A 27,496-nucleotide genomic window follows, 5' to 3' on the forward strand; every position below is an offset into this window, starting at 1 on the left:
TGTCCCATGTCCCTGGGAACCTGCCATCAGCTAGTGGGTAGACGGGTGGCCAAGCAGGGCTCAGAAATGGACAGTGAGCTGGTCCATGTATTTGTTTGCACTCGAGAGCTAGTTAATTAACTGACCCGTACCATCTAAGTGCGCGCCGGGCTTGTCTGTGTTACCCCGCGATCCTAGCCCCGTTACCCGCGGCCTCGTTACTCCAGTCGCTCGCTCGTGCTGCTGCTCTCATTTGTTGCATCTGGTCCTGCGTTCAGTCGTCTCGCTTCGAGGTGGGGACCGCGGGTTCGTATGCGTCTGTACAGCACCCAGCACCATGCAGCCCTGATTCTGAACGGGGCCGCTGACTCCTGGAACAATTCCCCAAAGAGCTCATGGGGTGGTTTGGCACTAAACCCTCCCCCGTCCAGACGCACCTGCCCAGCTGCCAGCGGCCCAAAGGAAAAGTCCCATTCCTCAATTTAACGGGGAACCCCTCGGCCACCAGGAGCTGATCTGATGGTTTAATTGACTTCCTGTGTCAGTTAGCGCAATCTGGGAGGGCCGTGGCAAGAATGGGTCACGGCGCCCAGTAGGTTCCGGACCTGAGCCCGGCATACTCCTTCCCCGTGTCCGAACGCTTTGCCTCGGTCCGCTCCCCCGGCTTGTGTTGGGTTTGAATCGTTCACTGGCTCCTTGTCCTGCCTGCCCTTGTGACGCTGGGGCCGTCGGGGTTTCCCAGAGCCAGGTACCGCAGAGTTCAGGGTGCAAAAAGCGCGCGTGCCTGCTGCGACGTGGGTTCTGCAAGGGGCCCAGTCAGTGCTGGATTTTACAGTGACCCGGGAAAGGAAGGGTGGCCTAGTGGTTGGGGCTCTAGCTTAGCACTTGGGAGACCTGGCTTCAATTCCCTGCTCTGCCACCGACTTCCTGCGTGACCTTGGGCATCCCCCTTAGATTCCCGACTGTACAATGGGGATACCTGCCCTGCCTCCGAGGGGTGTTGCATTGAGGATTGGGGGGGGTCAGACACACTGGTGGCGGGGCCACGCGTGCACCTAAGATAAACAGAAAGTATGTCAGACTCCAGGTTCTCCAGTTGCCTCATGAAAGCAGCGTGTGCGAAGCCAGGCGCCGAGCGCCACCCCAGCCACCAAAGGAGATCCAGCGTTTGCGAGGCAGCAGCAGCCTGTGCCTCGCTGTTGGGATTTCCGTGACTCCAGGGGGGAGCTGCTGGACTAGTCCCAGTGTCTCTGGCATGGCAGGGCTCCCAGCAGGTCTCTTCTAGGCCTCCTCAGCTCATCTCGAAGAACATGAAGTTCTGGGAAACAGGGAGAAGAGGTTACAAACAGGCTTCCCTGGACATGGGGGGGGGGGTAATCCCTATGTTCCACACAAAGATCGAGGGGGCGTCCTATGCACCTGACTTTACCACTCCTCTGAGCGGGGGATGGGGAAATATAATAGAGGGGCATGAACCCAAGAGCGCTGCCAGCCCAGTGCCCAGCGGCTGCAGCTTAACGGGCACCTAGTGGAGTGGATTGCAGCTACCCTCCTCTGCAGTACAGGGGGCCGTGGGAGACCGGTCCCAGCCCGCCAGGCTCTGCCTTGATCCAAGCAATCACCACCTGGGCCGGGGGGAGCGAGGAATGTTTAAGCTCCACGGGTGGCACAGGCCGCGCCGGAGAACTCTGTGGCCAGCCCAGCCAGATCTGCAGCCCCACGGCTCCACCAGACACAACCAGCCACGTCCTATGCTAGGGGTAACCGGCTCCCCGAGCTGGCGTGAGACCGGTCAGCTCAGTCCGCTGTCTGGGGGGCGTGACACTGCCACGATGCATTGCCCAGCCCGCTAAGCGGGCAGAATCCATGCGTCCATGGGTTTCACTGCCCCCTACTGGCTGACCGGTTGTGCGGTGAACATGTTGCCCTCTGGTGGCGGCTGGCTGCAAGAAGCGAAAGCCCTAATGCGGCTCAACAGGCGGGAGCGTCCCCCTGGGTTACGGCTAACGAGAAAACACACTGATGCTGCTGCCTGGAGCGCTGTGGGTGTGCAGCGCCCTGCACGGCCCGGGCCGGAGACGGTACGCTCCGTGGAGCGGGGGCCTAGTCGAAGCGAGGTGGCTAAGGACATCACAAGGCATGGCAGCTGATGGGGGAGAGGGGGAATGGCAAGGAAAAGGCAACGTGGATCCTGCCTGTGCACAGTCATCCCCAGCTCAGTGCCCGCGCAGGTGTGTGGGCTGCGGGGAGGATGGTGCAGAGAAGGGCTGGCGGGGGGCGGGGAGCTGCGTTGTCTTGGGTCTAGTGTAACCAGGCGCCAGAGGCAGCGAGCTGGCGGGTGAGTTTAGGTAAAACCACGCCATGCCGGGAAGCAGCCAGGAAAGCTCGCTAAGACCCCCTCAACAGAGCTGTTCGCTAAGGGGCAAGCTGAACCCGGGCGCCCTGCTGCCAGAGGTCGCTGGCGAGGCCCTTTCGCTCCTGACCCCTCCGGTTGTTCGCCGGGGTAGGGCTGGACGGTTCAGTGTCTCTGCCCCAGGGCTCTGGCCCACATGAGCTGCTGGCAGGGTGGCCAGCCCACGAGTGCGAGCAGGGGGCAGAGGGCACGGAGAGGAGGGCCGGCGCGTGAGCGGGCGGGGAGGGTTCGGCTGCTGGCACTTACCAGGAGGAAGGCTGCTGCCAGCAGGAGAGCGGTGTCCTCGGCCCCCAGCTTTGCTGAAACTGACAGAGAGATGGTGGGAGGGCGCGTTGCCCACAGCTCAGCTATGGGTACAGGGGGCGATGCCAGCGCCCTCCCGGCCCCAGAACAGCCCCACTGCTCGGGTTCGGGGGCCCCTCTCCCACATGGGATGTTCTGCTGCCTCAGGGGGCGAGCGGCCCGTCTGCATCCTCTCCTGCCAGGTGCTGCTCCTCTCCCTGGCAAGGGCATCCGAGAGGAGAGCCTCTGCTCTCTGGGTGGCCTAGACACCACAGGGCTCTTCGCCACCACCCCGGAGCTCTCCCTGCAGCTCACTCTATGGGTGAGGCCAGTTCCCTCGTCCTTGCTGGAGCTCAGGTGTTTTGGGGGCAGATGCTGGAGAAGGAGCAGCTGCTACTAGGCACGGGAGGAAATTAAACCAGTGCCCATCTCCCAGAGCCCTGCCAGCCTGCCCATCCCAGAGGCGGACGCTGCTGGGGGACTCTCCCTGGCAGCCTGGCCGCCCTGCGCTCCCCACTTACTGTCCACCCCGAAGAACTCATGGTCCACGTTCTGGTCTTCATTGAAACCTGGCCACCTCTTCCAGATCACTGCCACGGGGCTGCCGGCGCGGGAGGTGACCTGGGCGGGTGGACAAGGACGAGCAGCTCAGTGCCAAGGCCGTGCTAGCAATGGGCTGGGGCTGGGGACATCCCCAATGGGGGTTCTAGCAAGGCCCCAGCTTAGCATCGTCTCTAGACTACATAAGAACATAAGCGCTGCCCTACTGGGTCAGACCATGACCTATCTTGCCCAGTGTCCTGGCTGCATCCATAGCCAGTACGAGAGCTTCGTGGGGGGTAGGGGGGGCTGTTCTGAACAGGGCAATTATGGAATGATCCACCCCTGTCTTCCACTCCCAGCTTCTGGCTGTCAGAGGTTTAGGGTCACCTTGAACATGGGGTTGTGTCCTGACCATCTTGGCTACTAGCCATTGACAGACATGAACTCCTCCAGTTCTTTTTTGAACCTAGTTATGCTTTTGACCTTCACAACATCCCCTGGCAAGGAGTTCCACAGGTTAATTGTGCATTATGTGAAATACTTCCTTTAGTTTGTTTGAAACCTGCTGCCTATTAATTTCATTGGGTGACCCCTAGTTCTTGTGTTATGGGAAGGAATAGATAACTCTTCCCTATTCACTTTTCCCATGCCAGTCATGATTTTATAGACCTCTGTCATACCCCCCATTAGTCGTCTCCTTTCTAAGCTGAAATGGGCCCCGTCTTTTTAATCTCTCTTTGCATGGAGGCCATTTCGTACCCTTGACCATCTCTGTTGCCCTTCTGTGAACCTTTCCCAGTCCCGCTGCATCCTTGCAGAGGTGGGCTGACCAGCGCTGGACACAGTATTCACAGTCTGGGTGCTCGTGGACTTTACACCAATTACTTCTGTCGTGTTCCTTCCTGCCCACGTTCACCCACACTGTATAGCCCGCCTGGCAAAGGAGTGCAGCTGCCAGCTTCAGGATGGATGATAGGTAAGAAGCCCGTGTTGCTGTCCAGAGAGTGTAGACAATCCAATGGAAACCAGAAAGCCCCACCCCCATCCACCCCAAAACGTCTAAGGTCTGTGTTTGGCGGGAGCCCCAGGGAGACGCGCTGCCCTGTTCCACCCGCCCCCCTTACCTGGAACTCCTGGTTGGAGGAGCAGCGGCTGGCCGCGCAGGAGCCTCGGATCCTCATGGTGGCTGCGCCGTGGAGGTCACGCAGGTCCCAGAGATGGGCAAGGATGCCCCACCTAGACATAGAGCATGGCGTGTGGTACAGCCAGGCCGTGGGCAGGGCAGAGAGCCCCGTGCCAGCCAGAGGGGCGGCTGGAGCCCCCGGACTGCACTGCTGGGCATGGGGCAGGGTCTGATCACTGGTCCATCTGCCGCCCCTGCAGTCTGGCGCCTCAGGGGGGGCGCTGAACCCGGTTCACCCACGCTGCCCCCACCAGCCACTCGTCCGCGTGGGGCCCGGCTCCTCTCCATGCTGAGGAGCAATCCCTTCCTGAGCCCTGGTGCCCGAGCCCACGGTGCCCTCACCTCTGCCGCACGCTGCCCACGAGCTGGTCACCGGCGGTGAACACCCGCATCTCCGTCCGGCAGCAGCCCAGGCAGCTGGCGCCCGCCCCGAAGGGCCGTCGGAGCCATAGGACATCCTGGCCTTGCGGGTCCTGGAGGCGGATGCGGCAGGAGCGGGCAGGGCCACACAGGTGCAGGCACAAGCGGCTGGTTTCTGAGGCGGGCACAGAGAACGGTGCAGACCTGGCGGTCATCACACAAGGAGACTGTGCCCCGATCCTGGGGCAGGGGGCTGCGCTGGGGGCCTGTGCCCCGATGCTGGGGGAGGGGGCTGCGCTGGGGGCCTGCGCCCCGATGCCGGAGGGCGGGGGCTGCGCTGGGGGCCTGCACCCTGATGCCGGGGGAGGGGGCTGCGCTGGGGGCCTGCGCCCCGATGCTGGGGGGGGGAGCTGTGCTGGGGCCCTGCTCCCCTGCACTGGGGGGCTGTGCTGCTCCCCACCCTGAGCCAAGGCAGAGCCACAGGGGATGGGAACGGAGGGGCCGTGGCCCGTGAGCTGTGACCAGGATCTCTGGCTCAGGCGCTGCGGGAGGGGGTTGTGGGGGGTGGAGGGGAGGGAGAGGCACATCCTGCTGTGGGGTGGGCTCTGCCCTTTCCATGGCTTCCTATCCAGACCCTTTCCCCCCATTTGGGAGGGTTTTGTGCCCCTCCCACCGTGGCTGTTGACAATGAGGCGGGTGAATCGGCCGGGGTGGGGCACCAGTTACCTTCGATAGCTACCAGCAGCCCCTTTGCCTGCGCGGTGCCCACCATGTACGTTCTCCCTGGGTCCCCGGCGAACCCTGCAAGAGCGACAGCGTCTGAGCCGTGCCCCCTCCGCCCCCCGCATCTCCCTGCCCTGCTTGTGCCAGGCTGGGTGGGCAGGAAATGTCGCTAGCCGGCGTCGTGCCTTTAGATTCCTCACGCAGGACCGGCACACAGCACCCCTGGGACCGGGCCGGGGCGTGTTCATGGCCCCATGGCCTGGGGCTGACGGGGGCCGGTGGGCCCATCACACGTTGGGTTAAACGCTGTAAGTACCAGAGATCCCACAGAGCGCCCAGCCCGGGGACAGGTCTGTCATTCAGCCTGCGCGGAGCAGGTGACGGGCCCATGACGGGAGGCAGTTCCCTGGCGCGTCCTCCGCCAAACCAACACCCCCCATCGTTCCCCCCTCACACATTGGCCGCTCTGCTCCCCTCTTCCTGCTCCTCTGCGCTGCAGGTTCGGGCCACGCTGATTTGGGGCCATCTGAACCCCAGAGACAAGCGGGTCGGAGCCGAGATTGGGGGGGCGCTCCTCCCCTCGGAGACGGCCCCAGCGCACTTGGGGGCCTGTTGCTATTGGCTCCCAGGCCTGGCTGGTGCTGGCTTTTGTGATCTGGGTGCCTGGCTCAGCGTGAATCCCCCAGACACTGCCAGGGGGCACCAGCTTCTGCTCCCTACTGCCGGGCGGATCTGAAGAGAGGAGCTGGGCTGAAAGGCTCTGCCCCCCGCCCTCCTGGGTCCTGGGCGCTGGGATCGCGGCAGGGCTCTCATAAGGAGGAGGTGGGGGTTGAGTGCTGTGAGGGCCACACTCGGGGGGCTGAGGCCAGCAGATTGGGCCTCGCAAGGGCCTTACCGCGTAGCCCAGCTCGGGCGGTGATGCGCAGCTGGGAGACGCCGGCCAGCACCTGCAGCCCGAGCGGTGGAACGTCGTCGTCCTCCTGAACCTGCTGCAAGCTCTGCTCCGGGCTCCGTCTGCGGGCTCTCCTGCCCCGCCAGCCCAGCCGCGGCAGAGGCGACTCGGTGGCTTCCTCCCCGGCAGTCCCACCCCACTTGCTTCCCGGCCATCTCCGGCCCTCGAGTTGGTGGCCAGGGTCCTCGGCACTCGAAGGGGCATCCGGGCTCCCCTGGTTGCTCCCAAAGTCCGGCTCTTGAGCCTGGTTAGCTCGGCTTGTGCCTTCCCAGCTGGGGGACGTCCCCCCGGCCCGGAGGCCCGGAGCCCCGTCCTTCTTCCTCAAGGACCTCGTCGGCACTTGGATGTGCCGCTCCCGCGTCAGGTGCCCGAAGGGAGACGGCTGGGAGCTGAGCGCGGCCATCCCGAGGGGCCGAGAGCTGAGGGCAGGCCCCGGGCGGCAGAGGGCTGCAAACTCCCCGGCCCCTCTGCAGCTGTGCTGCTAGCCCCCTCCAACAGCGCAGCCCCCACCGGAGCCCCCCTGCCCCTCCCGCCCGCCGGCGTTGCCATCCCAACCAGCCGGATCTCCCCCATTGTGCGGGCAGAGCTCTGGCCCCGAGGGGTCAGCAAAGGGCAGGAGAGAGCAGCAGCTTTCCCGGGAGGAGGGGCCCGTCGGGCGGGGGGAGGGGATGTTAATCAGGGCAGCAGGGGAGACCTGGCAGTGTGACATGACAGCCAGAGGCCAGGCCAGTGCTCAGGGCTGCCCGTTGGTGCCATGTGAGCCAGGCCAGGCCAGGGTGCCGCCAGGCCCACGGGGGCAGGAGAAAACGGGATCGCTTGCGAATCTGCGTCGGCGCCAAAGTGACTCGACGCCCCCAGTATCCAATGGGGCATGTTGAATCCTCAGCCCGGATCCTGGCAGCGCTGGGCTCCCCCTGCGCCCCAGAAAAGGGGCAACATCCTAGGGCTGCTGGCTCTGGCACGGCTGCTGGCCAGCCACATTGCTAGGGCACCCCATAGCCCCCCCATGGGAACAGCTTCCAGCTGCTACTGCCTGGAACTCCGGAGCCCACCTCTGGAACCCCCCCCCCCAAGTGACTGTGGCTTCCTCACACGGCAGCGCCTGCTGTGGCAAAGCAACTATGCCCTTCCCCCCATGAACCCCATGTCGGACTCTGGCTCGTTCACAGCCGGGACGGGAGGTTGAGCAAACAGCTGTTCTGCTTGCACGGCGCTTTCCTTTCCTCCGGCGCTTTGGGGGCGTCTCCCGCTGGGGCTCTTTGGGTGGCTGCTCCTGGCCCCACGGGGAAGGGGGGGGCTTTGCTCCAGGATCGAAGCTGGAGGAGGAAGCGGATCAGGGCGGTGAAAGGGCTTCACCGGAATCTTCGCCCTGCAAATCAGGTCTGCCAGATTGGTGGCTTTGGCCCCTTTCTGCCCCGGCCCCCTTGTGCCTGGGTGTGGCAGGACAGAAGGCCCGATGGGGGCCCCAGAAGGTCCATAATACCCCCCAGCCCATTGCCCTTACACTGCCTGCCCCCCAGCCAGCCGGGGATTGCGGCTAAGTGAGCCAGAGGCCCTCTCGGTTCCTGAGATCTGTGAGGGGCCTGATCTGAACCCCTCGCCTCTCCTGCTGCAGCGTGCCCCTGCCTGGCCATGCTGCTCGGCCGGGCGGCCCCGCCGGAGAGGGCTCCATGGACAGAGCCTCCCAGGCTGCCTTGGGCCGTGACTCTGCCCACCTCCCCAGCGCGCGCGGCCCCCTGAATGCAGCGTGCGAGAGGCACGGTCGGAGCAGCAGAGGCCAAGGCGGCTTGGCGAGCGCGTGCTGGGTGCCCTGGAGCCGGCTGGGAACTGCCTGGAGCAGCGGCTGGGGAGGGGGGGGTTGCAAACGGATGTGTGAGGCACGTCTGGCTGACTCCAAAGGGGAGTCAGTCCGTTACTGGGCATGAATTGTCACGGTGGCCTCCTTCCCTTGCCGGCTGGCCGAGTGTGGCGGGGGCGGAGCGGGCGCGTGTGCTCCCAGATCTGCAGCGTGCTCCAGGACTGACTCAACCCCCCTGGTGTCTGGGCCAGGCAAAGAGCGGGTTAACGGCCCCTCGAGGGGGAAGGGGCTGGCCAGAGCTGCCCTGCAAAGGAGGAATTAATCCAGCTGAGCTTGTGCCAAACCACTAATGCCCCCTGGAATGCCAGAGCTCCACCAGCCAGGCTGGCGCCACAGGGACCGCAGTGTGGCCGGCGAGCAGGTGCTCGGGCTGAGCTGATCACCCTAAAGAACAGGAGCCCCACAGCTTGGGCGAGTGTGCCCACGGCAGTGGCTGGCGTCACTGGGCACTCAGCAGCCTTGGGACCAGCAGCGGGCAGCCTCCCCCACCCCATCTCCCTCTGCCCGGCCGCTTCTGGGAAGCCATGGCCAGCTGCGCCAACGCCTCATGGTGCAGCAACCGGAGACGGACCCATCTCCCCTTGTGACGTTCTGAGTGTGATATAATCTCTCATTGAAAAGTGACAGGGCCAGAAAGAGTTAATTACCTCCCAGACTGACCTGACCCGTGGCCGAACTTTAGAGAGTAGTTAGGAAGATCTGTAAATGAATAGAGCTTTGAAATGCAGCCGCATTGCTGGAGATAGAAGGGGAGCTGTTTGCTCAGGTCTTGGGATGTAAGCAAACAAGTCTTGTCTATTGCTATAGCTTGGATTCAAAGATCAAAAAAGGAGTATTAGCATTTAAGAAGACACTTGAGTGGTAACCTGTATCTGAACTGTTTAATGGATAAATTACCCTGTGCTAATTGCCAGGATGTTTGGAAGAAGGAGAGTTAAGCCTATTGTTTTCTCAGGGTACGTCTATACCCAGCCGCTAGTTCGGCGGCTGGCAATCGAAGTTCTGGGTTCGACTTATCGCGTCTTGTCTGGACGCGATAAGTCGAACCCGGAAGTGCTCGCCGTCGACTGCGGTACTCCAGCTAGACGAGAGGAGTACCGCGGAGTCGACGGGGGAGCCTGCCTGCCGTGTGTGGACCGAGGTAAGATCGAACTAAGGTACTTCGAACTTCAGCTACGTTATTCACGTAGCTGAAGTTGCGTACCTTAGTTCGATTTGGGGGGTTAGTGTAGACCAAGCCTTAGACCAAAAGGCTGCTGGAAATGTATAAAAACCCTGGGACATGATCCTTCTTCGTCTCAGATCTGCTTTGGGTTTCAAGAGGGGGAAACCTTAAACCACAAGGATTGAGATCCCCAGTCTTTGACTGGAGTCACCCTGAATATGGACATTGGACTATAACCTATGGACTATTTCTAAAAGGACTTTTGGCAACTACAAGCTCATCTCTGCTATGTATCTGAACCTCAAGAATTGAATTCAAGTCTGTCTGTATATTGACCTTTTAACCAACACACTCTCTCTTTTCTTTTTAAATAAATTTTAGCTTAGTTAAGAAGAATTGGCTATAAGCATGTGTTTGGGGTAAGATCTAAGTTATAATTGGACCTGGGTGTGTGGCTGATCCTTTGGGACTGGAAGAACCTTTTCTTATATATGATGAGATAGGATGCTGATTACTGAAAATCTTATCTGATGTGTGTATTTGGATGGAGGCCTGAGGCTGGGCACTTTAAGGGAACTGCGTTGTTTGGACTTCTGAGTAACCAGTGAGGTACTACAGAAGCTGTTTTGTGCTGGTTTGGTAAATCCAAGTATTGGAATATCCACCAGCATTTGGGGTTGGTTTGCCCCGTTCTGTTTGCTTTCACCTTAATTGAGTGACCTCAGCTGGCTCCCACGGGCAGCACCGTCATACCCCTCCCCACTTGCTCCCCACCCCCAGCGCCCCCCTGGCCTTTCCCTGCTGCCAGCAAAGAAGTCCAGCAGCCGTTTGGAAACGCGGTGGTGTTTACTCCCACGCCTGGCTCACATGAAACACACGCGGCCGCCCGAGATCTCCCGCCAAACCCATGCGAGCCTGCCCCGCTCCCCTCGCTGGGCCGTCGCCACGTAGCTCCCCAGGGGGCAGACAGGCTCCTTGTCCCTTGGGGTCCCAGAGCTGCCAGCTGCAGTGTTTGGGGGGGCCCAGATTCAGCCAGCGCCCTTCAGCTCACTTGCCCCTTACATGTAAACGAGGCAAGCAAGAGGCGCAGCTGGGCACAGCGCAGGCACAGAGGGCTCCGGACTCTCCGGTTCGGCTGCCATCTCTCCCCGCGGTCCGGGTCATTTCCGTCTGCGGCTTCCACAAGCAGCCCCGGCTGAAGGATCCAGCCGCAGGCTCCACCCTGAAGAAGCTCTGTGAGCCCCGCCTGGGACACGGTGCCTTCGGGCATGGAGCCCACGGGGGGAGGCTCTTGTGCAGACGTCCTGGGCTCGCCCACCCCAAGCGGGGTGCTATGGCAGGTAGCGCTTGGGGTCCCCGGGAAAGGGCGCTGCTGGCGCCTGGTTGAAATGGGCCATCAGGAAGATGCTGACCGTCCCCAGGATGAAGAGCGAGGCCATGACCAAGAAGCAGACGCGGTCGATGACTCTCCCCACCAGGATCCACTCCTCGTTCTCCTGCGGGGGAGAAAGAGACACATGCTCACGGCCAAACCTGCGGCGGGCTCCCGCTGTTGCTGGGCCCATGTCCCCCGGGGCCTTTGGGCTTCGGACCACGGGTAGCCACCACTGAACTCAATCAAAACTGCGCTCACTTCCCCTGTGGCTAAACACGGCCCCTTCTCTCCTTCCCCCGCCCCCACCCCATTTCCCTTTCCAGCTTGGTCTCTGACCTGCTTCTCCATACGCGAGTCCCTGCAAATTGGGCCCCTCTGTCCCCACTGCCCTGGGTCCCCCTCTGACCTGAGCCCCCTGTGACGTTATTGACACAAACTGGGACCGTATCTATCATTTTTGCAACCAAGGTCCTGTAGTGGCACCAAATATCGGACAAAGGTTGTCATATGAGGCGTCTATGGAAAGATTATGATTTGCTAATTATGATTATGCTATCTGTGTGTGTGTATCATTTTTGTAGCTGAAGTTATGAATATTGGCTATGTACTTGTATCTCAATGTGTTTTGATTCTAAGTAGCCTCAGTGAAGCATTTGGTCAGCTTCTTGAGAAAGGAATTTGCCAGTTAAGTGCCCAGTCAAGAAACACTTAACTGACACTAGGACTTGGGAGACTCCAATCCACATAAGAAGTCTTCCTGGGGACATTCAAGTTAGCATGTGAGCAGTGGCCACCACCTGTAAAGAACTGAGTCATTCATGGACATGTGACTTGCCCATGTGACTCCAGGCTCCATCTTGCTGCTGTGATCTTCCACAGGGCAGAGGACATAAAAGGCCCTAAAAACTCCTCCATTTTGTCTTCAATCCTGCTTGTGACCTCTGGAGGAACCTTGCTACAAACTGAAGCTCTGAACAAAGGACTGAATGACCCATTCCAGCTGTGGATGTACTTCAGAGACTTGATTTGAACCTGCAGTTTATTCCATCACTGCTACAAGCCTGAACCAAGAACTTTGCCATTACTGTATGTAATTGATTCCATTTAACCACTTCTAGCTCTCATCTATATATTTTTCCTTTCATGAATAAACCTTTAGATTTTAGATTCTAAAGAATTGGCAACAGCGTGATTTGTAGGTAAGATCTAATTTGTATATTGACCTGGGTCTGGGGCTTGGTCCTTTGGGATCGAAAGAACCTTTTTTCTTTTACTGGGGTATTGGTTTTCATAACCATTCGTCCCCATAATGAGTGGCACACTCCAGTTTCCCAGTATCACCACCAGTATCAGGGAATTGTTTGTATGACTTGTGGTTAGCCAGTGGGGTAAAACTGAAGTCTTCTCTGGCTGGCTGGTTTGGTTTGCCTTGGTGTGCAAAGGAACCCCAGCCTTGGGCTGTCACTGCCCTGCTCTAAGCAATTTGTCCTGAATTGACTCTCTCAGTTGGGTCCTGCCAGAACCAGCCTCGTTACACCCCCTCACGGTTAACGCTCTGCAGCGGCAGCACGCACATTGTCGAAGTCGTTCTGCTCCCGCAGCGTCTTGGCAATGTGGTTGCAGGCGTCAACGCAGGCCCGGATCTCGGGACCAGCCTGCACCAAGCTGTGACAGAGATCCTGGGTGCACCCGTTTTCCAGGCCTCTCCCTAGAGACAAGGAAGAGGAGGAGAGGGGATAGTACCAGGCACCAGAAAGCCTCCGCCAACCGTCTCTGTTACCCTCAGGCATCTCAAAGGCACCTGGCCCTTTGCAAAGCACCGGCCGGCCAGGCCCCAGCCCTGCAGAGCAGGTCGAACGGCGCACAGTGAATTCACGAATAGCTTCGTGCACTGAAGCCTGGTGCATTCGTGACTGCTCTGGAGCACTTCACATGGTTTAGCACCAGGGATGCCACGGCCGGCTGTTTCCCAATGCGGCTAGGCATCGAATCAGGGAGCCGAAGCACCGTCACGTGAGTCAGGTGCCCGGTCGCACACCTCACGGGAGGGAAGAGCTGAAGCCTGAATTTTGTTGGCGTCGATGATTCTCCCAGACGGGACGGCCTACGTGGGGGGTGGGCTGGTGCTGCTCGCCCTGCTCGCCACCCGCTGGCGGGCACAGGGATGGGTTTGCATCGGGCAGGGGCGGCTCTAGCTTTATTGCCACCCCAAGCACGGCAGGCAGGCTGCCTTTGGCGGCCTGCCTGCAGGAGGTCCACGGTCCCGCAGATTCGGTGGCATGCCTGCGGGAGGTCCGCCGGTCCCGCGGCTTCGGGGTACCCGCCACCGAATTGCTGCCGAATCCATGAGACCGGCGGACCTCCCGCAGGCATGCCGCCGAAGGCTGCCTGACTGCCGCCCTCGCAGGGACCGGCAGGGCGCCCCCTGTGGCTTGCTGCCCCAGGCACGCGCTTGGAGCGCTGGTGCCTGGAGCCACCGCTGGCATCGGGACCAGATACCGGAGCTCCTCTCCTCCACAGTCCGGCTCCTGGCACTTGATGTCCATGGTGACACCCTCACCCCGGTACCGTTCCCCTGTCAGCACCCCCCCCCACCTCATTCCAGCCTTGGGGGGCTGCTCTTAGGGGGTGGATTTGCTGCCGGTGCAAGGCCCAGGGGGTCACGGTCTGTGGGGTGGGGGCCTCAGGCTGCCCCGCCATGAGGTTCTCCCCAGCCCCACGGAGCCGTCACTCACCGATCTTTTCCAGGACAGCCTTCATCAGCCCGGCCCTCTCCTTCTGCTTCTCAAAGATCAGCTCGGTCCGGGCCTTCCACAGCATGTACTCGTCAGCCTTCACCATCAGCCCCAGGGAGCTGCGGCGCCGTGCCAGCAGCGGGCGGGGGGCCATGTCGCTGCGGCGCATGTGCATCCCCAGGAAGTGGGGCAGCCGCCGCAGGCAGATCTGGGGACGGAGCGAGGAGTCGGTAATGTCACGCTCGGGGCAGGCCGGGGGAGCCAGCGCTGTCACGCTCGGGGCAGGGTGGGGGAGCCGGTGCCGTCACGCTCGGGGCGAGGAGGCCATGGGGAGCCGGCGCCGTCACCCTCGAGGGAGGGGGCCATGGGGAACTGGCACTGTCATGTATGGGGGGGCTGAGGGAGCCAGTGCCGTCATGCTCGGGGGGCGCGGGGGAGCTGGCGCCGTCACGCTTGGGGGGACTGGGGGAGCCGGTGCCATCACGCTCGGGGGGAGGGGGCTATAGGGAGCTGGCGCTGTCATGCTTGAGAGGCCGGGGGAGCTGGCGCCGTCATGCTTGGCACAAGGGGGGGCCCTGTCTGCTGGGGGGCTCATGGAGCCTGAGTCTGGCCCCGGGGCTGTTCCATCGGGCGCAGTGCAGTTTCCCCTGCCCGATGCCGGCGGGAGCGGAAGCAGCGTAGGCTCCATCTCCCCATCTCTGCCGAGTGGGAGCTGCCAGAGGGGTGCTAATGCCCAGCGGTTCCTTGGCAGTTGGGGACCCGATTCCGGCCCTGCCCCCTGTGCCCTCTTTTGGGGCTGTGCAAAGCGGTGTGGAGACATGGTTGGATCCGGGCGGTGAGCCCGCGGCTGTGGTGCTGCCAGGGTAACGAGACACCTGGGCCAGGAGGAGCGTGCCCCACGTGCCATGGGTCCGACCATCTGGCCATTCTCTGGAGCTCTCGACCCCGGGAAATGATTTGACGGCTTAGTGCACTTGCCTTTGCTCTCTGACCTTCCCCCCACCCCGCCAAAGTCAGCGGGAGCTGCATTTTCCTGAGGCAGCGACGGGCACGGGAGGGAGCAGGCAGCTACCCCAGCCCCGCAGCACGGGCAGCGTCTGCTCCCCGGAGCTGGCGCAGGGGGAGTCGGCTCTGGGAGGAGCAGGAGGCCGATCACGCGTGTGTTAAGCGGGTCTCCGCCCAGCCTGTGTGGGAGCGCGCGCCGGCCCCACCCGACCTACCTGCCGCACTTTCTGCGACATGGCGTGCGTGTTGGGTGTCCTCAGCGAGACGTTCAGCACGATGACGGCGTTCGCCACGATCACCACCGTCACCACCAGGAGAAAGGTCAGGTACCTGGAGGAGAGAAGGGGCCTCCGTTGCTGGTCGCCAGGACTGCTGCCCCCAGCCCCACTTCACTAGCCCCGTCACAGGCCACGTGGCATCTGCCGGCTCTTGGTGCGGTGCCCTAGCAGCAGGCATAGGGCAAAGCCGAGGGCCGGCTGGGATCCGGGAACGGGAACCACCTGGATCTCTCGCTCCACAGCCCGTATGTACATAGGAGACAAAGGGAGCCCAGACCACAACTTCCCAATGGTCCATCTAATCCACCTAGCAGCAGACATCTCCTCTGATAATGCCCCTGACTGTGCAGGACTGCTGCATGGGGGGATCTCCCGCCGAACTCCCAGCTGCGGGCTCACTTTCTGTTCAAACTGTGAAGGATGGTGCTTCTAGCTCCATTCTAGCCCCCGGAGCACACTCTCGAGTCCAGCCATACTGTTTGTCTCTGCACCCTCCTGCAGCGGTGAGTTCCACAGATGAACCCTAGGCTGTGCAGCAAGGCATGTCCTGTGGGCCACTAGGAAGTTCTGTTAATTCATGCCCTTGTTCTTGCATTGCAGGGCAGGGGAACAATGAGCGGCATGGCCACGCATCCAAGGTTTGAGTTACCAGTCCCCCATCCCCACCTATGATGGTTCTCATTCTCTGGCCCTGCCCATTCCCGTTGTGTCCCTTGGAGCAGGGACTCCAATAGTCTCAGCTGGAATGGGTGGGGGGGTGAGGAGCCCAGCGGGTTTGGGAGCTCGCCTGGGGCCCCAGGGAGCATCACTTACTTGCCAATGAGCGGCATGGCGTCGGAGGTCTCTGGCACCTTCTGTGCAATCAGAAAGAGGAAGACTGTCTGGGCCAGGAGGACGTTTATGGAGACTGTGCACTTCTGGCCGCCCGCTGTCGGGATGCAGAAAGCAAGAGATTAGCCCGTGTCTGCACTGAGACCCCCCAAGCGCCGGCGCCCTCTGGGAAGGGCTTTGCTCTTCTCCCACACACCGAAGCCCGCCAGGAGCCTGCCTCCCTAGTGGTTAGAGCAGAGGGCTGGGAGCCAGGTGTGGGAAAGAATTCTCTGCCGTTCCAGCCCGATATGTGCGAGCGAGCCATGCGCTCCCAGAGACTCATGGGGAGCCGGCCAACGCTCAGGAATAGGGGCCGGGCGGTGCCGAGGGGCCAGAAATGGGACATAACTGGGCGGGGGCGGGGGAGAGGAGCCAATCTTCTTCACGTTTCAGCCCATTTCGGTTCAGATAACCGGGCCGTGAGGGTGACCCCCCGGTGGCCTGTCACACTCGCGTGGGCATCGGACTGGGTCTGTCCCCTTCAGCTGCTGCTGCCCCCTTCCCACTCCGGGAGGCGTGGATTGTCCCCGTGCCAATGCCAGCGGCTCGAGCCGTGGCGGGTGGCAGCGAACTCGGGCGGGCCCGGGCTCTACCTTTGGCCGGCAGGAAATACACCACCACGGCCACGGAGGAGATGAGCACGCAGGGCACTATGATGTTGATGACGTAGAAGAGCGGTTTCCTCTGGATGATTAGGTAGAAGACGACCTGCTGGTAACCCAAGTCGTCCGGGGTGAAGCGCTCGGCGTTCACGATCTTCTTGGCCGGCCGGTGCTTGATCGCCCACTCCCCGTTCTCTGCGGGGAAGACGACACCGCGTGGGTATGGAAACCACCCAGGCCCAGCCTCCCGGGGAGCCCACTTTGGGCCCCGACTCCCCTTGGGAGCAGCATGAGCCCCCCCTGGGGGAACAGGAGCTTGTCCAGCGACCCCTGCTGGCAGATGCCCGGAACTGCCTCTTGCCCACATTACAGCCGCGTGGGGGGGCGTTGCTTTTATCTGGGGCCTTCAGGGGCAGGAGGATAGATGGGAAGGGGAATCCCGCTCGCTGGGACGGGGACCTGGGTGTGGGCGGAACATCACCGACCGGCCCGTTCTCCCTAGGCGGTTGTGGGAGTCTTTGGAAACAGCAGGGGCGGGCGGGCCGAGGTCTGGGCTGCGAGTCCGTTCCTGTTTGCCGCCTCTCTGCATGCCGCCCAGGCCCGACGGCGTGAATGACAGGCCCAGCTGAGCAACTATTGACATTTCTGTCTGTGCACGGGGAGCCCATTCACCCTGCCCCTGCTGCCGCCACGTCTCTAGGGGGACAGAGGGAGCCCGAGACAATGCTCCCTAGATACGGGGGGAGAGAAACCCTTTGCTGGGGGCTTCCCACCGGGGGACAGCTAAAGATCCAGGGACAGGGGCTGGGAGAAGATTTACAGCAGTGCCCGGGAGCCCTGCAATGTTCTCTGTCACGGCAGGACATACACAGTCACCAGCTTAATGCACCCCGCTTTGCAGGGGCTGGCTCCCAGGGGCCCGATCCTGCTCGGGGGCTAAGCATCGCCAGCTCCCCTGGAGCCTCGTCGGTGCAGGGGGTTTGGATGGAGACTCAGTCACTCTCCCACCTGACTCCCGGCCGCCGGGGGAAGCCGCGCGTGACGCCTTACTCAGGCTTGTTCGTTTCCTGTCGGCTGCAGGAGCGATAGATTTCATTTTTTTACCAATCTAGATATCTGGCTCGGCCCGGTAATGAAAGAATAAATCTCGCCGCCCAAAAAGCATTTTGTTCCTCCAAGATGCAATTAAAAGGTGATGGAAAACATCCCTGTCTGCCCGTGACAGCTCCATTCCCCGCCTCGATCCGCTCCCGGTCCCGGTTTGTGATTTGCAGGGGTTAGAAAAGCTCTCTCGGAGTGTGGCTACTGACTTACGTACCTGTGTCATGGTGGCAGCTGCTAAGAACCCGCTGTGCGGGGGATACCTGCTGGGCATGCACGGGACAGCAACTCCTGCTCCAAAGCCTGGCTACAAAAACTGAACAGGAAACCTGCGCCAGCCAATAGGGAAGGACCTAGGACAGTGCTCAGGGCCCCAGTGCACCTCTGGTGGTCTGCTCTCTGGGATTTGGGTGGTGGTGATGCCCACACCCTGAACAACTTTCCTGAGCTGCGTTACCCGAACAGGATTCAAGCGGCAACGTCCCGCGCTCAGAAGTGACAGCATGAGAGCCCCCTGTGTGCCCTCCCTGCCTCATTCATGGCACACCTGCCAACGTCTGTACCAAGGGGGCCGTCAGACAACCGCCTCTGTCAGCCCCCACCCCTGGGGCAGCCCCAGGGCAGGTCCATCCCAGGCACGGAATGAGGCCTGGGCCCTGCGGAAACAGGACGTGCCCATGGAATTAACGGCCGTCGCCAGGCAGACCCGCGAGAAGGCTGAATTCAGGTTGCCCGGGAGCCCTTTGTTCTGGCCTTTCCTAAGCTTTGGGCGCTTGCCGGCGTAACCTTGGCCGTGTTCTTTTAATGGAGGGTTTGGGGGGGCGTTTCCTAGGGCATTGAAAAAGCAAACAGGAAATCCACAGGGTCGGGGATGTCCCCAGCCGCCACCACTGGCCCTTGAGCTAAGAGAATAACGGAGAGCGTCTTCCAGGTGGACCGGCCTCTGCCAGGAGCTTTCACAGGCAGTAGAGGAGTGAGATTTGGGGATCGGGGGCTTCGTTCTAGGCTCTGGAGGGAAGTGTGCTCCAGTGGACTCTTCTGTCTGGTCTCCCCAGACTTCAGCCTTTCCCCTCCCACCTGGGCTTGGCCCAGTTCTGACTCCTCCCCATCCCTCAGCCCAGCCTCCTTGCTCAGCCAGACCTCCTCCCCCTTCCAAGCTCATCATCTGAGTCCCAATCTCCCCCAGCGCACCCCGTCTCTCCTCCCCACACCCAGGCCTCGTCTCCTTGCCCAACCAGTCCCAGCCTCCCCTTGCCCCCAGCCCCAGTCTCCTTGCCCAGCCAGTCACAATTTCTCCCCACTTGTCCCCGTCTCACTAGCCTGTTTCCCCCAGGTTGCTCCGCCCACTGCCCCCACCTCCCCCCGTCCGGCTTTTGCCCCCTCAGCATTTGAATCCGATGGTTTCCCCCTCCACGCTGCCGGGGCATTCGCAGCGGGATGGGCTCCCTGCTCTAAGCGCCCGTGCCCAGCCCCATCCCAGCTGGCAGCAGCCATCGCAGGCAAAGTGCGGTGTCGCCCCACAGTGCAGCATGCTCAGTGGGGATGGCCCAGGCACTGGGAGGGGACAGAGCATGCTCAGTGAGGACAGAATCATTGGAGATTTTAGCTGCTAGTCTCTAATGAGCAGGTGCCAACTGCGATTTTTCAGAGGCTTATACCGTAGCCAGGTTTGGGTGCATTTTCACCAGGATGGCAAAAGGTACATCCCTGCCACAAACACCTCCCCCCCAACCCCCCGCCCCGTGCCATGTTCCGAATCCCTGCCCCAAAGCGTGGGGGCACCACAGCTGTTCAAGGGAAAGGTCCCCGGAATTTTTTAATATGGGCAAAACGAGATATTTTTCCTCGGTCTTGGACCCGGCTGAACCGCTTCAGCTGATATTTTCCCAAACAATTCAGCCCGAGGCAGACGCCCGGTGTGGAGAATTTCAGCCGAATGGTTAAAGTTTGGCAAAGATTTTAAGCAACTGGCAATGAGATCTTATAATGGGAAGGGTCAGGAAACGTTAATACCAGGCCATGCTACCAGTCCCGCCTATCAGTCAGTTAAACGTCAGTTTCTTTACAAATGCCTCCATCCCACACTGGATGGGCTGGAGGGACCGGTTGGGTGGCTTGGATCCTGCTGCGCTTTGCTACGTGTCTGGGCCATGCTGAGCCACCCTGCCAGCCACTGCCTCATCCTGACTAGTGCTGGCACCACCCTTTCTGGCACTGGCATTTCCTCCTGTTGCCAACAGCTGGAAGATTTCCAGAGACACAACTGGTAGGCTTGCCCCACTGGGCCTGGGAAGACCCCTGGGGGAGAGATGGAGGAAGCAGGTCATTACCTGTGAAAGCTTCGGGGTCAATGACGATCCACTCAATGGTCTGCCCATCTTCCTCCGTCAGCAGCAGGTTAATTTCATTGGCGCTGTAGGTCTGGGACCTGTGTGGCAGGGGTGGGGGGAGGCCGTGTGTGGCTGAGCCTGGCTTTCTAAAGGACACACTCAGACAAACAGAAATGCTGAGATCCAACCAACCAGCGGGATCCTGGGATCGGCGCCACAGCCAGACTTCTGCAGGGCCGCGGAATTGGCTTTCCCTTCCTTTGAAACGAGGCAACGTCTGGGCTGCTACGTCCTACGGCTCCGGCACCTCCCCAGCTTGGGGTCAAGCCCAGCTCTGACTCAGACCCATCCCACATAGCACCACTGCGGCCTTGCCTGGATCCAGGCAGCCGACAGGCGCGGGGGCACACACGGGGGAAGAGTTTTCATGTAGGCCCCAATCCTGCAATCCAACCCACCCGGCTGGTCGCTCGCCTGGTGCGGGGCCTCCCCGAGTCTGACTTCAGGGGCAGGACATGGGGTGTTAGCTTTCCGGGCCGGGGACTCCGTCTGTCTCTGCAGTACGGGGCGTCAGGCACATCACTGGGGCCAGGTCCCATCTTGATAAACGGGAGCTGGCTTTTATCGTCCAAGGCCTTTCAGCGACGCGCGGGGTGAGCTCCCGTCCTGCTATCGATTGGCACTGGCCGACGCTGGGGGAGCGGACCCTGCGTCACTAACTTGGATGCACTCAGAATTTAGTAACCGCTGCAGAAATCTGATCCAGTCACACGTTGTAGCCACGGACTGATCGGAGAGGAACAGTCGGACGAGGCGCCAGGGGCCCGATCCTGCACCCCCACCACCACCAACACCCACCTGGGTCCATCGGATCGGGGCCCGTACGATGGGAGAATTTGTGGGGAGCGGGAGGAAGAGTTGATCACAGACATTTCACTCTCCCTGGGCTAGCTCGGTTTGTCGTGGGAGGGGATGGAGACGTCTGATAAAGCACACACAGGGCCCGATTAGGCTCAGGGCAATGGGCTAGAACGGGGCTCTGGGTTTCTTTGGTTTGTGTGCCTTCGTTGCTAGCTCAGTGACCTACAGGGCTCATGCCATGGTAACCGGCCTGGCGGCTGCCGCGGAACTGAGCGCAACCAGCCTCTGGCTAAGATGGAGGGAGGTGCAGAGGGTCACAGCTGTGAGTGATCTCATGGGCCCTTAGCCGGTGATCTGGGCAAGCTGCCGCCTGAGAGAGGGCGTGAGAGCCGCCTGCCCGGCAGGAAAGCTGTGTGCGCGCCCTGGGCTCTGCCCCCTGCCCTCCCATCTGGGGGGCAGCCCAGCCCCTCCCCGAGCCGCCGCTCACTGGAACACCATGGAGCAGTTCTGCCAGTCGAAGGGGAAGTAGGTGACAAAGATGGCGCAGGAGGTGCGGTAGATGGCGGGCGGCATCCACAGGAGGCAGCCATTGGATTCCAGCAGCGTGTTGCAGTACAGGGTGATTTCAAACACCCCGTCGATGCTGCGGGCAGGAGAGGGGCAGGTCAGGCCAGCCGGGCGCTCCCTCCCACCCTGCCCGGAGCTCATGCTGTGGGCTGGCCACTGCCCACGGGGCTGGAACTGTCCCAGGGCCACAGAGAAGCCCCCAGCAAGGCAGAGGCAATCCCAAAATGTCCCCGGACACCCAGCCAGTACCCGACTATGGGCTCCAAACCCCCAAGAGCACCCTACCAGCTGCGGGACAGTACGTGATTGGGGGGGGAAGGGCGCATCACCACTGCCCTCTGCTGGATGGAATCGGAACTGCTGATGGCTGGGATCACGCCACTGCAACTCACAGGAGATAAAAGCCTACTACTGCTGCCTCTAGTAGAGACCTTCCCTTTAGCCCACCTGGTAGGGCCCTGTGCTGGTGGAGCAGAGCATGTGGGGTTCTGTCTGCAGTCCTGGATGTGTGAGAGTTAGCTGCTGACTGTGACGTCTCTGGGTGGGTAGCCACAAACCCGGCCCCTGCAGGGAATGGAGTGCCCTGGCAGAGGGAGGGCTGGACAAGGTCAGTTTCTACTGCTGGGGTCCTTACCAGCTTCCTGCTGCCCCCCTGCCCTGGGCCCTGCAGCTGCTCACTTGTTCTCCAGGACGATGTCCGGCAGCCACACCTCGGTGGAGGGCACCCTCAGTATCTGGATGTTGTCGTATTCGTCAGGATCCCACTGCAGCCGATAATCGCACCATTTCTGGAACGTAGGGGAAGGGGCCGAGAAAAGCAGAGTCAGTCACTTGTCATAAAATGAACATCTCTGGCCACCCCGTGACCCCCCAGGACCACACCGCCCTGGAGCGTGCTCCGCAGGAAACCAGCATGCTCTGGCCACGGGCTGGGACCTGCTAGGGTTTCTCTGTGACTTGTTGTGGGAGCCGTGGTGGGGAGTGAACCCTCTGGCCATGCCGCTGATCTCAGTGCCAAAGTGGGGCCTGGCTATGGAACGAGCCCCGAACAATCCTCTCTCTCCCGGCTCCAGATTGTGAGTCTTTGGCCCCAGCCACCTCTGCCTTCAGGCCAGGAGGGGGCTGCGACCTGCCCTAGCCCTTGGGCTGCAGGCGCATCGGTGCGCTGGGGTGTTGGAGTGCTGCTGGAGCTTAGCGGGAGGTGGGGGGCCTTAGCTGATCTCTGCATGCTGCCCAGCCTGTGGCTGGTGGCACCCCTGGGCACCTTACCATCTCAATCCAGATGTTGGTGGTGAGGGTCTCTTCCCGCTCGTTCTGGAACCCAGAAAGGAGAGAGGGATTGTGGGATTGCTGCCACGCCGCCCTGCTCACTCCCGCCATGGCTGGGCGGCCCTGCGGCAGCTCCAGTGGGGCTGCACGGTGCATGCCAGCTGCTGGGTGCTCAGGCAACGCCCTTCTCATGGGGCTCCGGTGCATGGAGCCCTGAGGAATTACCTCCCAGGGTGCAGCAAGGTGTGGGGTGTCCCAGGGACGCCCTGAGCAGGGCAGCGTCCCATGATCCCAGCCCCCGCAGGGGAAGCCAGCAGCAGTCACAGAGCCACTGAGGCACGGCCAGGCCTTGCCCTCACTGCAACTGTGTTGCTGCCAGGAACCCTGTCTCTAATGCATTCACTGCCCCGTGCCCTCCTCCGCATCCCCCCAGCCCCATCACTGCCCAGTGCCCCTATCCGGCACCCCCCAGTTCAATCACCACCCCATGCCCACCTCCCCAATCTCCCTCTTCCTTCCCCCCCATCCCCGGCACAGTGATTCTCCTCAAGGACCATTACCAAGAGTGGCTCGGACAGAGTGTCCTGCAGCCAGTCCCATGGGCATCTGCCCTGGCACGGACTCCCCATTGTGATGGCAGGGGTAGTGTGAGGGATGCCCAGACCGGACTGGCTGTCCCTGGTCAGGGCTGGGTGCTGGGTGCCTTTGGGAGGAGAGGCGGCAGGGATGTTCCTGGCATCAGTGCCTCCTGCCTCTGTTATTCCCTGTCCTGGGCAGTGCACTCAGGTCTCTGTCCCCCATGCCAGGCCTAACAGGGGGAGCAGCCATCTCTGCCCCCCCCCCACCCCTGGGAGAAGCAGCCCCCTCCCAGTTTGGGGGCAGGGGCTGGGAGCAGTCTGAGCTGCTCAAGGAGAAAGGCAGGAAAGGGCCCAGCTCAGCGGCAGGGGTGAAGCCACCTGCCTTTTAACCCTCTCCTGCCTGGCGATGCACCGTGCCCCCCCCCCCGGCTGGTGGGGACTGGCAAGGAACAAGGGGCGGGGCTCTGCTTACCAGGGAGATGAGATTGGTGAGGGTCAGCTTCAGCGTGACGTTAATGATGTCGCCCTCCCCCTGGGCCGGGCGCAGGTTGCGGTTGTAGTTGGTCATCAGGTCACTGAGCAGCTTCTCCTCCTGGTTCCGGCACAGCACGGCTGAAAGCAGGGCACAGCCAGGCCCTGAGGGAAGCAGGCACCACGCCACCCCCACCCGGCGGCCGTGCCAAGGCCGAGCGCCCATCCGGACGGTGCCAGGTGCCTGCCCTGGCGACCTGAGGGCACAGGGCGGGTCCAGCGTGGGCAGCAGCAAGGCAAGCTTCCCCTAGACCGCTCCACCAGCCTACCCCAGCCTCGCTCCTTTGAGAGGGCGCTCGGTGTCTGTGGCCTCTCCAGTGAGACCCAAAGTGGGCAGCTGTATTGTCAGTGCCCACGGGGCTGCCTGGCTTTGTGCTGTGTGCCAGGACCCGTCATATGGGATTCACATGGGACGGGGGCACCACACAGCTGCTAAATGGGAGCCGCTTCCAGCCTCCACTCGCCTGCACGGGGTTTGAACTGACCACAGGCAAAAGTGTAACAAGCAGCTGGAGCGGGCGATGGGACTGCGATGGGACCGCTGGAGGGTTGGCCACGCAGAGGATAAAAGCCTACTCTTGATGCATAGTAATGGAGTGACTTCTTGAACACGAGAGGCAGAGCTCTATCAGGGTGTCAGGGTGGTTAAACACTGGAATAAACTGCCTAGGGAGGTTGTGGAATCTCCATCTCTGGAGATATTTAAGAGTAGGTTAGATAAATGTCTATCAGGGATGGTCTAGACAGTATTTGGTCCTGCCATGAGGGCAGGGGACTGGACTCGATGACCTCTCGAGGTCCCTTCCAGTCCTAGAATCTATGAATCTATGCTTCAGAGCCAAAGGGCCCGGGATCAGACCCTGCCAATGCCCTGCAGGCAGGGCCGATGGGGGGGCGGAAGCTGGTACAAATTACCAGGGCCTGGTGGTCTGGAAGGGGGCCCGGCTTCCCTGGCTTCCCCCACCCCCACCCCGTCTCGTCAGCCCTGTTTAGCTGGTCCGCCCTTGCTTGGGTACCTGAAAAAATTCCGGAAGGGGGCCTGGGACCCGGCTTCCCCCCCACCACCACCCCGGTCAGCCCTGTTTAGCCAGTCCACCCTTGCTGGGGGGCCCGAAAAAAAATTTTCACCAGGGCCCGAACTCGGTCTCGGTGGCCCTGCCTGCATGGGGCTGCCCAGGGCTCGGGGGCTGGAAGCCTGAGGATGCCGTGAGGAATAGCAGTATCCCATTTCTCTCTGGGGTGAGGGCCGCAGGTGTCCCCCTCTCCAATCTTTATGAGCCGGCCCCGACTCTGGGCCCCCAGAAGGAGTAAACGTGGCTTGAAGTCACCAGGCAACGTGTGTTGAACCCAGCTTAACCGTGGTCTAACAATGGGGTCCTGCACCCTGTCAGCTCTGGCCCGGGATCAGTCCCCCTCAGCTGCCCGGATGGTTAGCTCATTAGCAGGGGCTTTACAAATCCCCTGCATTATTCAATTATTAATGGCCAGACTGGCCAAGCGCATCTGAATGAAATGCCTCTGGGGAGAAGCTTAACGGGCTAACGAATTACCTTCATTAGCAAAACTGCTGCTGCTGCTTCCTGGAAAGCGTCGGGGCCAGAGGACAGAGGGGGACTCGGAGAGCGTGTTGGGGGTTAGCGCTGGCAACTGGCCAGCATCACTGTGTGCGGATGTGTGTGTCCCACACTCGCGGGTGGGGGTCTGCGTGTGTCCCGCACACACAAGTGTCCGTGTCTCTGGCTTCTCTGGGCTCGAAGCCCCTGCTAACAGGCATAAGCAGCAGCTGGCCCCACTGTAGCAATAGTGCCTGCCAAGAATTGTTTTGTGGCTTCCGTCGTTCACGCTCTCAAAGCGGAAGGAGCCCACTTCAGTCCCCCCCCTTTGTCCCAGGTATGAAATGGACGAGGGTGGGTGTCCCATGACTGACTGGCAGCATGAAATGGATGAGGGTGGGTGCCCCACGACCGACTGGCAGCGTGAAATGGATGAGGGTGGGTGCCCCACGACCGACTGGCAGCGTGAAATGGACGAGGGTGGGTGCCCCACGACCGGCAGCGGGAAACGGACGAGGGTGGGTGCCCCAGGACCGGCAGCGGGAAATGGACGAGGGTGGGTGCCCCACGAGCGGCAGCGTGAAGCTGACGAGGGTGGGTGCCCCACGACCAGCAGCGTGAAATGGACGAGGGTCGGTGCCCCACGGCTGGCAGCGTGAAATGGACGAGGGTGGGTGCCCTGTGCAGGTGGAGCGGTGGGAGACGGTAGCAGCGTAACATCCCAGCGCAGTGAGCAGGGTTCTGGCGGGCATGTTACGGTGCAGGACCCCCTACAGCCGTTGAGGGCTGGGAGTGGGTACAGGGAGCTGGCGCTGCAGGGGCTGGGGTGAGGGCTGCTGATGCTCACAGCAGAGCCCATGGCAGGCAGGGCGTGGAAGGGGCTGCTCTCCGGGCAGAGATACTGATATTGGGAGCCCCAGTCAGGAGCGGGGCCCTGCTGCGCTAGGTGCTGTACGCACACATAGTGACTAGGCCAGCCTGCTGGGGGCTGTGCAGAATGGCACATTGCCCTGCGCCAGCCAGCAGGACAAGGGGGCTGCTGCTGCGCCCCAAGCCCTGAAGGAAGAGATGGAGAGTGAACATAGCAAGAGAGGAGGCTGCTCCCCGCCGGAGCCCTGGGATGGAGAGGGGTGGGGGTGGTCTCCTGAGCTGCCCTGATTCCCTGCTGCTGAGCCCGGAACAGAGCCATCCGCGCTCACAGCCACCTCCCCAGCACCATACCCGGCTGCCCTTCGCCCCATCCGCAGGCCGGGCACGGCTTACCTGTGAGGGAGCCGAGGGTCGCGAGCAGAGCCAGGCAGCGCATGGTGGTGGCAGCCTCCCTCCCGGCACGGCGGCGGCTGTGTGCTCGGCAAGCTCTGGAGGTTTATTTTGGGCCGTGGTTGGCCCCCCTGCACCCCTCCTCTCCCTGAGCGCGCCGTGCCTGCAGTCCAGCTGTCCGGCCAGCATTGTCAGCTGTTCCCCAGCGGATGGCCAAATGCCTCTGAAACAACAATGGGGGAGGGAGCGACTCACCCTGGCAGCCACCTCCCGGGGGACACGCAGACCCCCTCGCCCCATGCTGAGTTGGCAATATTTGTATGAGCCACGTGCGTGCCTCAGTTTCCCTGTGTGCTGCGTTTGACTCCTGTAGCTGCCTGGTTGGTGGCCAGACTCCTTAGCCTGGGCTGAACAGACCGGAGGAGGCAGAAGAGACAAAGGGAGCCAGGACACTAAGGCCAGCATCACCTGGGCACGTGAACACCGCATGGCTGGAGCCAGAGCCAGAGCGGCCCGGTGTGAACAGACTGTTCTCAGTGTCTGGGCTGGGAAGAGAGGGACGCAGAGAAGCAGAGAAGCAGGGCCTGCCGGAGCCCAGCAGGACCTCTGTCTCCCGCTTGCCTTTCCCACGCTGAGCTGCCGACTGCCGGAGACCGGATGCCAGCTGACTCAGAAAGGCTGCCCAGTGTCGCTGCAAATATTCCCTGACGCGCTGCTCCCTGTAGGGGTAAAGAGCCTCGGAACCGGCCTCCACCTCAGTCGCACCCGATGGTCAAAGCTCACAGCGGGGAACAGACGCTGCTGGAGCCTGAAGGCCCAAGTCCAGAGGCGTGGAGGCCGCGTGAAAAAGAGAAGCCCCTTGGGTGCTAAAGGGGATCTCCCAGGAGCCTGTATGTGCCTGGGGCATAGCCCAGACCCTGTGAATCCATGACACTCCCTAGCCTGGAGCTGGGCCCCACACAGGATCAGGCCCCAGGCCACGGCTTGGGGACGGCTCCCCCCAGCCACGGTTCCACAGGGCCGGAAAGACGGCATGGGAGGCTGATGCTGCCCCATCAGGACCAGAGAGTCCAGGCAGTCCCCTGGGAGCCTGCCAGCCCAGAGCTTCTGGTTTGGTGGTTAG

General features: G+C 61.6%; 2 protein-coding genes across 2 annotated transcripts; both read right to left on the reverse strand.

Moving 5' to 3' along the window:
- Positions 1-1,270: 1,270 nt before the first annotated feature.
- LOC135883404 (phospholipid scramblase 2-like) lies at positions 1,271-6,838 on the reverse strand. Its single transcript, XM_065410488.1, has 7 exons — positions 6,379-6,838; positions 5,487-5,561; positions 4,743-4,935; positions 4,342-4,453; positions 3,196-3,295; positions 2,639-2,697; positions 1,271-1,297 (listed from the first exon to the last, which is right to left on the reverse strand). The coding sequence occupies exons 1-7, from the start codon at positions 6,836-6,838 to the stop codon at positions 1,271-1,273; spliced, it is 1,026 nt and encodes a 341-aa protein (XP_065266560.1).
- Positions 6,839-10,789: 3,951 nt separating this feature from the next.
- Positions 10,790-26,419, reverse strand: CHRNG (cholinergic receptor nicotinic gamma subunit). The gene is made up of 12 exons (XM_065410978.1): positions 26,377-26,419; positions 23,502-23,641; positions 22,452-22,496; positions 21,861-21,970; positions 21,103-21,258; positions 19,755-19,852; positions 16,315-16,518; positions 15,665-15,779; positions 14,789-14,903; positions 13,569-13,776; positions 12,408-12,541; positions 10,790-10,954 (listed from the first exon to the last, which is right to left on the reverse strand). Exons 1-12 carry the CDS (start codon positions 26,417-26,419, stop codon positions 10,790-10,792), a joined length of 1,533 nt encoding a protein of 510 aa, XP_065267050.1.
- Positions 26,420-27,496: the final 1,077 nt, after the last annotated feature.

Source organism: Emys orbicularis, chromosome 9 (assembly GCF_028017835.1).
Source record: "Emys orbicularis isolate rEmyOrb1 chromosome 9, rEmyOrb1.hap1, whole genome shotgun sequence".
In the NCBI taxonomy this organism is placed as follows: domain Eukaryota; kingdom Metazoa; phylum Chordata; order Testudines; family Emydidae; genus Emys; species Emys orbicularis.

Coding starts and splice junctions, on each gene's coding strand:
- LOC135883404 (XM_065410488.1), bottom strand. CDS start 6,838: ATGGCCGCGCTCAGCTCCCAGCCGTCTCCCTTCGGGCACCTGACGCGG. Junction 5,562..6,378: donor CGCCCGAGCTGGGCTACGCG/GTAAGGCCCTTG, acceptor TCGCTCTTGCAG/GGTTCGCCGGGGACCCAGGG. Junction 4,936..5,486: donor GCTGCTGGTAGCTATCGAAG/GTAACTGGTGCC, acceptor TGCCCGCCTCAG/AAACCAGCCGCTTGTGCCTG.
- CHRNG (XM_065410978.1), bottom strand. CDS start 26,419: ATGCGCTGCCTGGCTCTGCTCGCGACCCTCGGCTCCCTCACAG. Junction 22,497..23,501: donor TCACCAATCTCATCTCCCTG/GTAAGCAGAGCC, acceptor TCTGGGTTCCAG/AACGAGCGGGAAGAGACCCT. Junction 10,955..12,407: donor AGCAGAACGACTTCGACAAT/GTGCGTGCTGCC, acceptor TCTCCCCCGCAG/GAGAACGAGGAGTGGATCCT.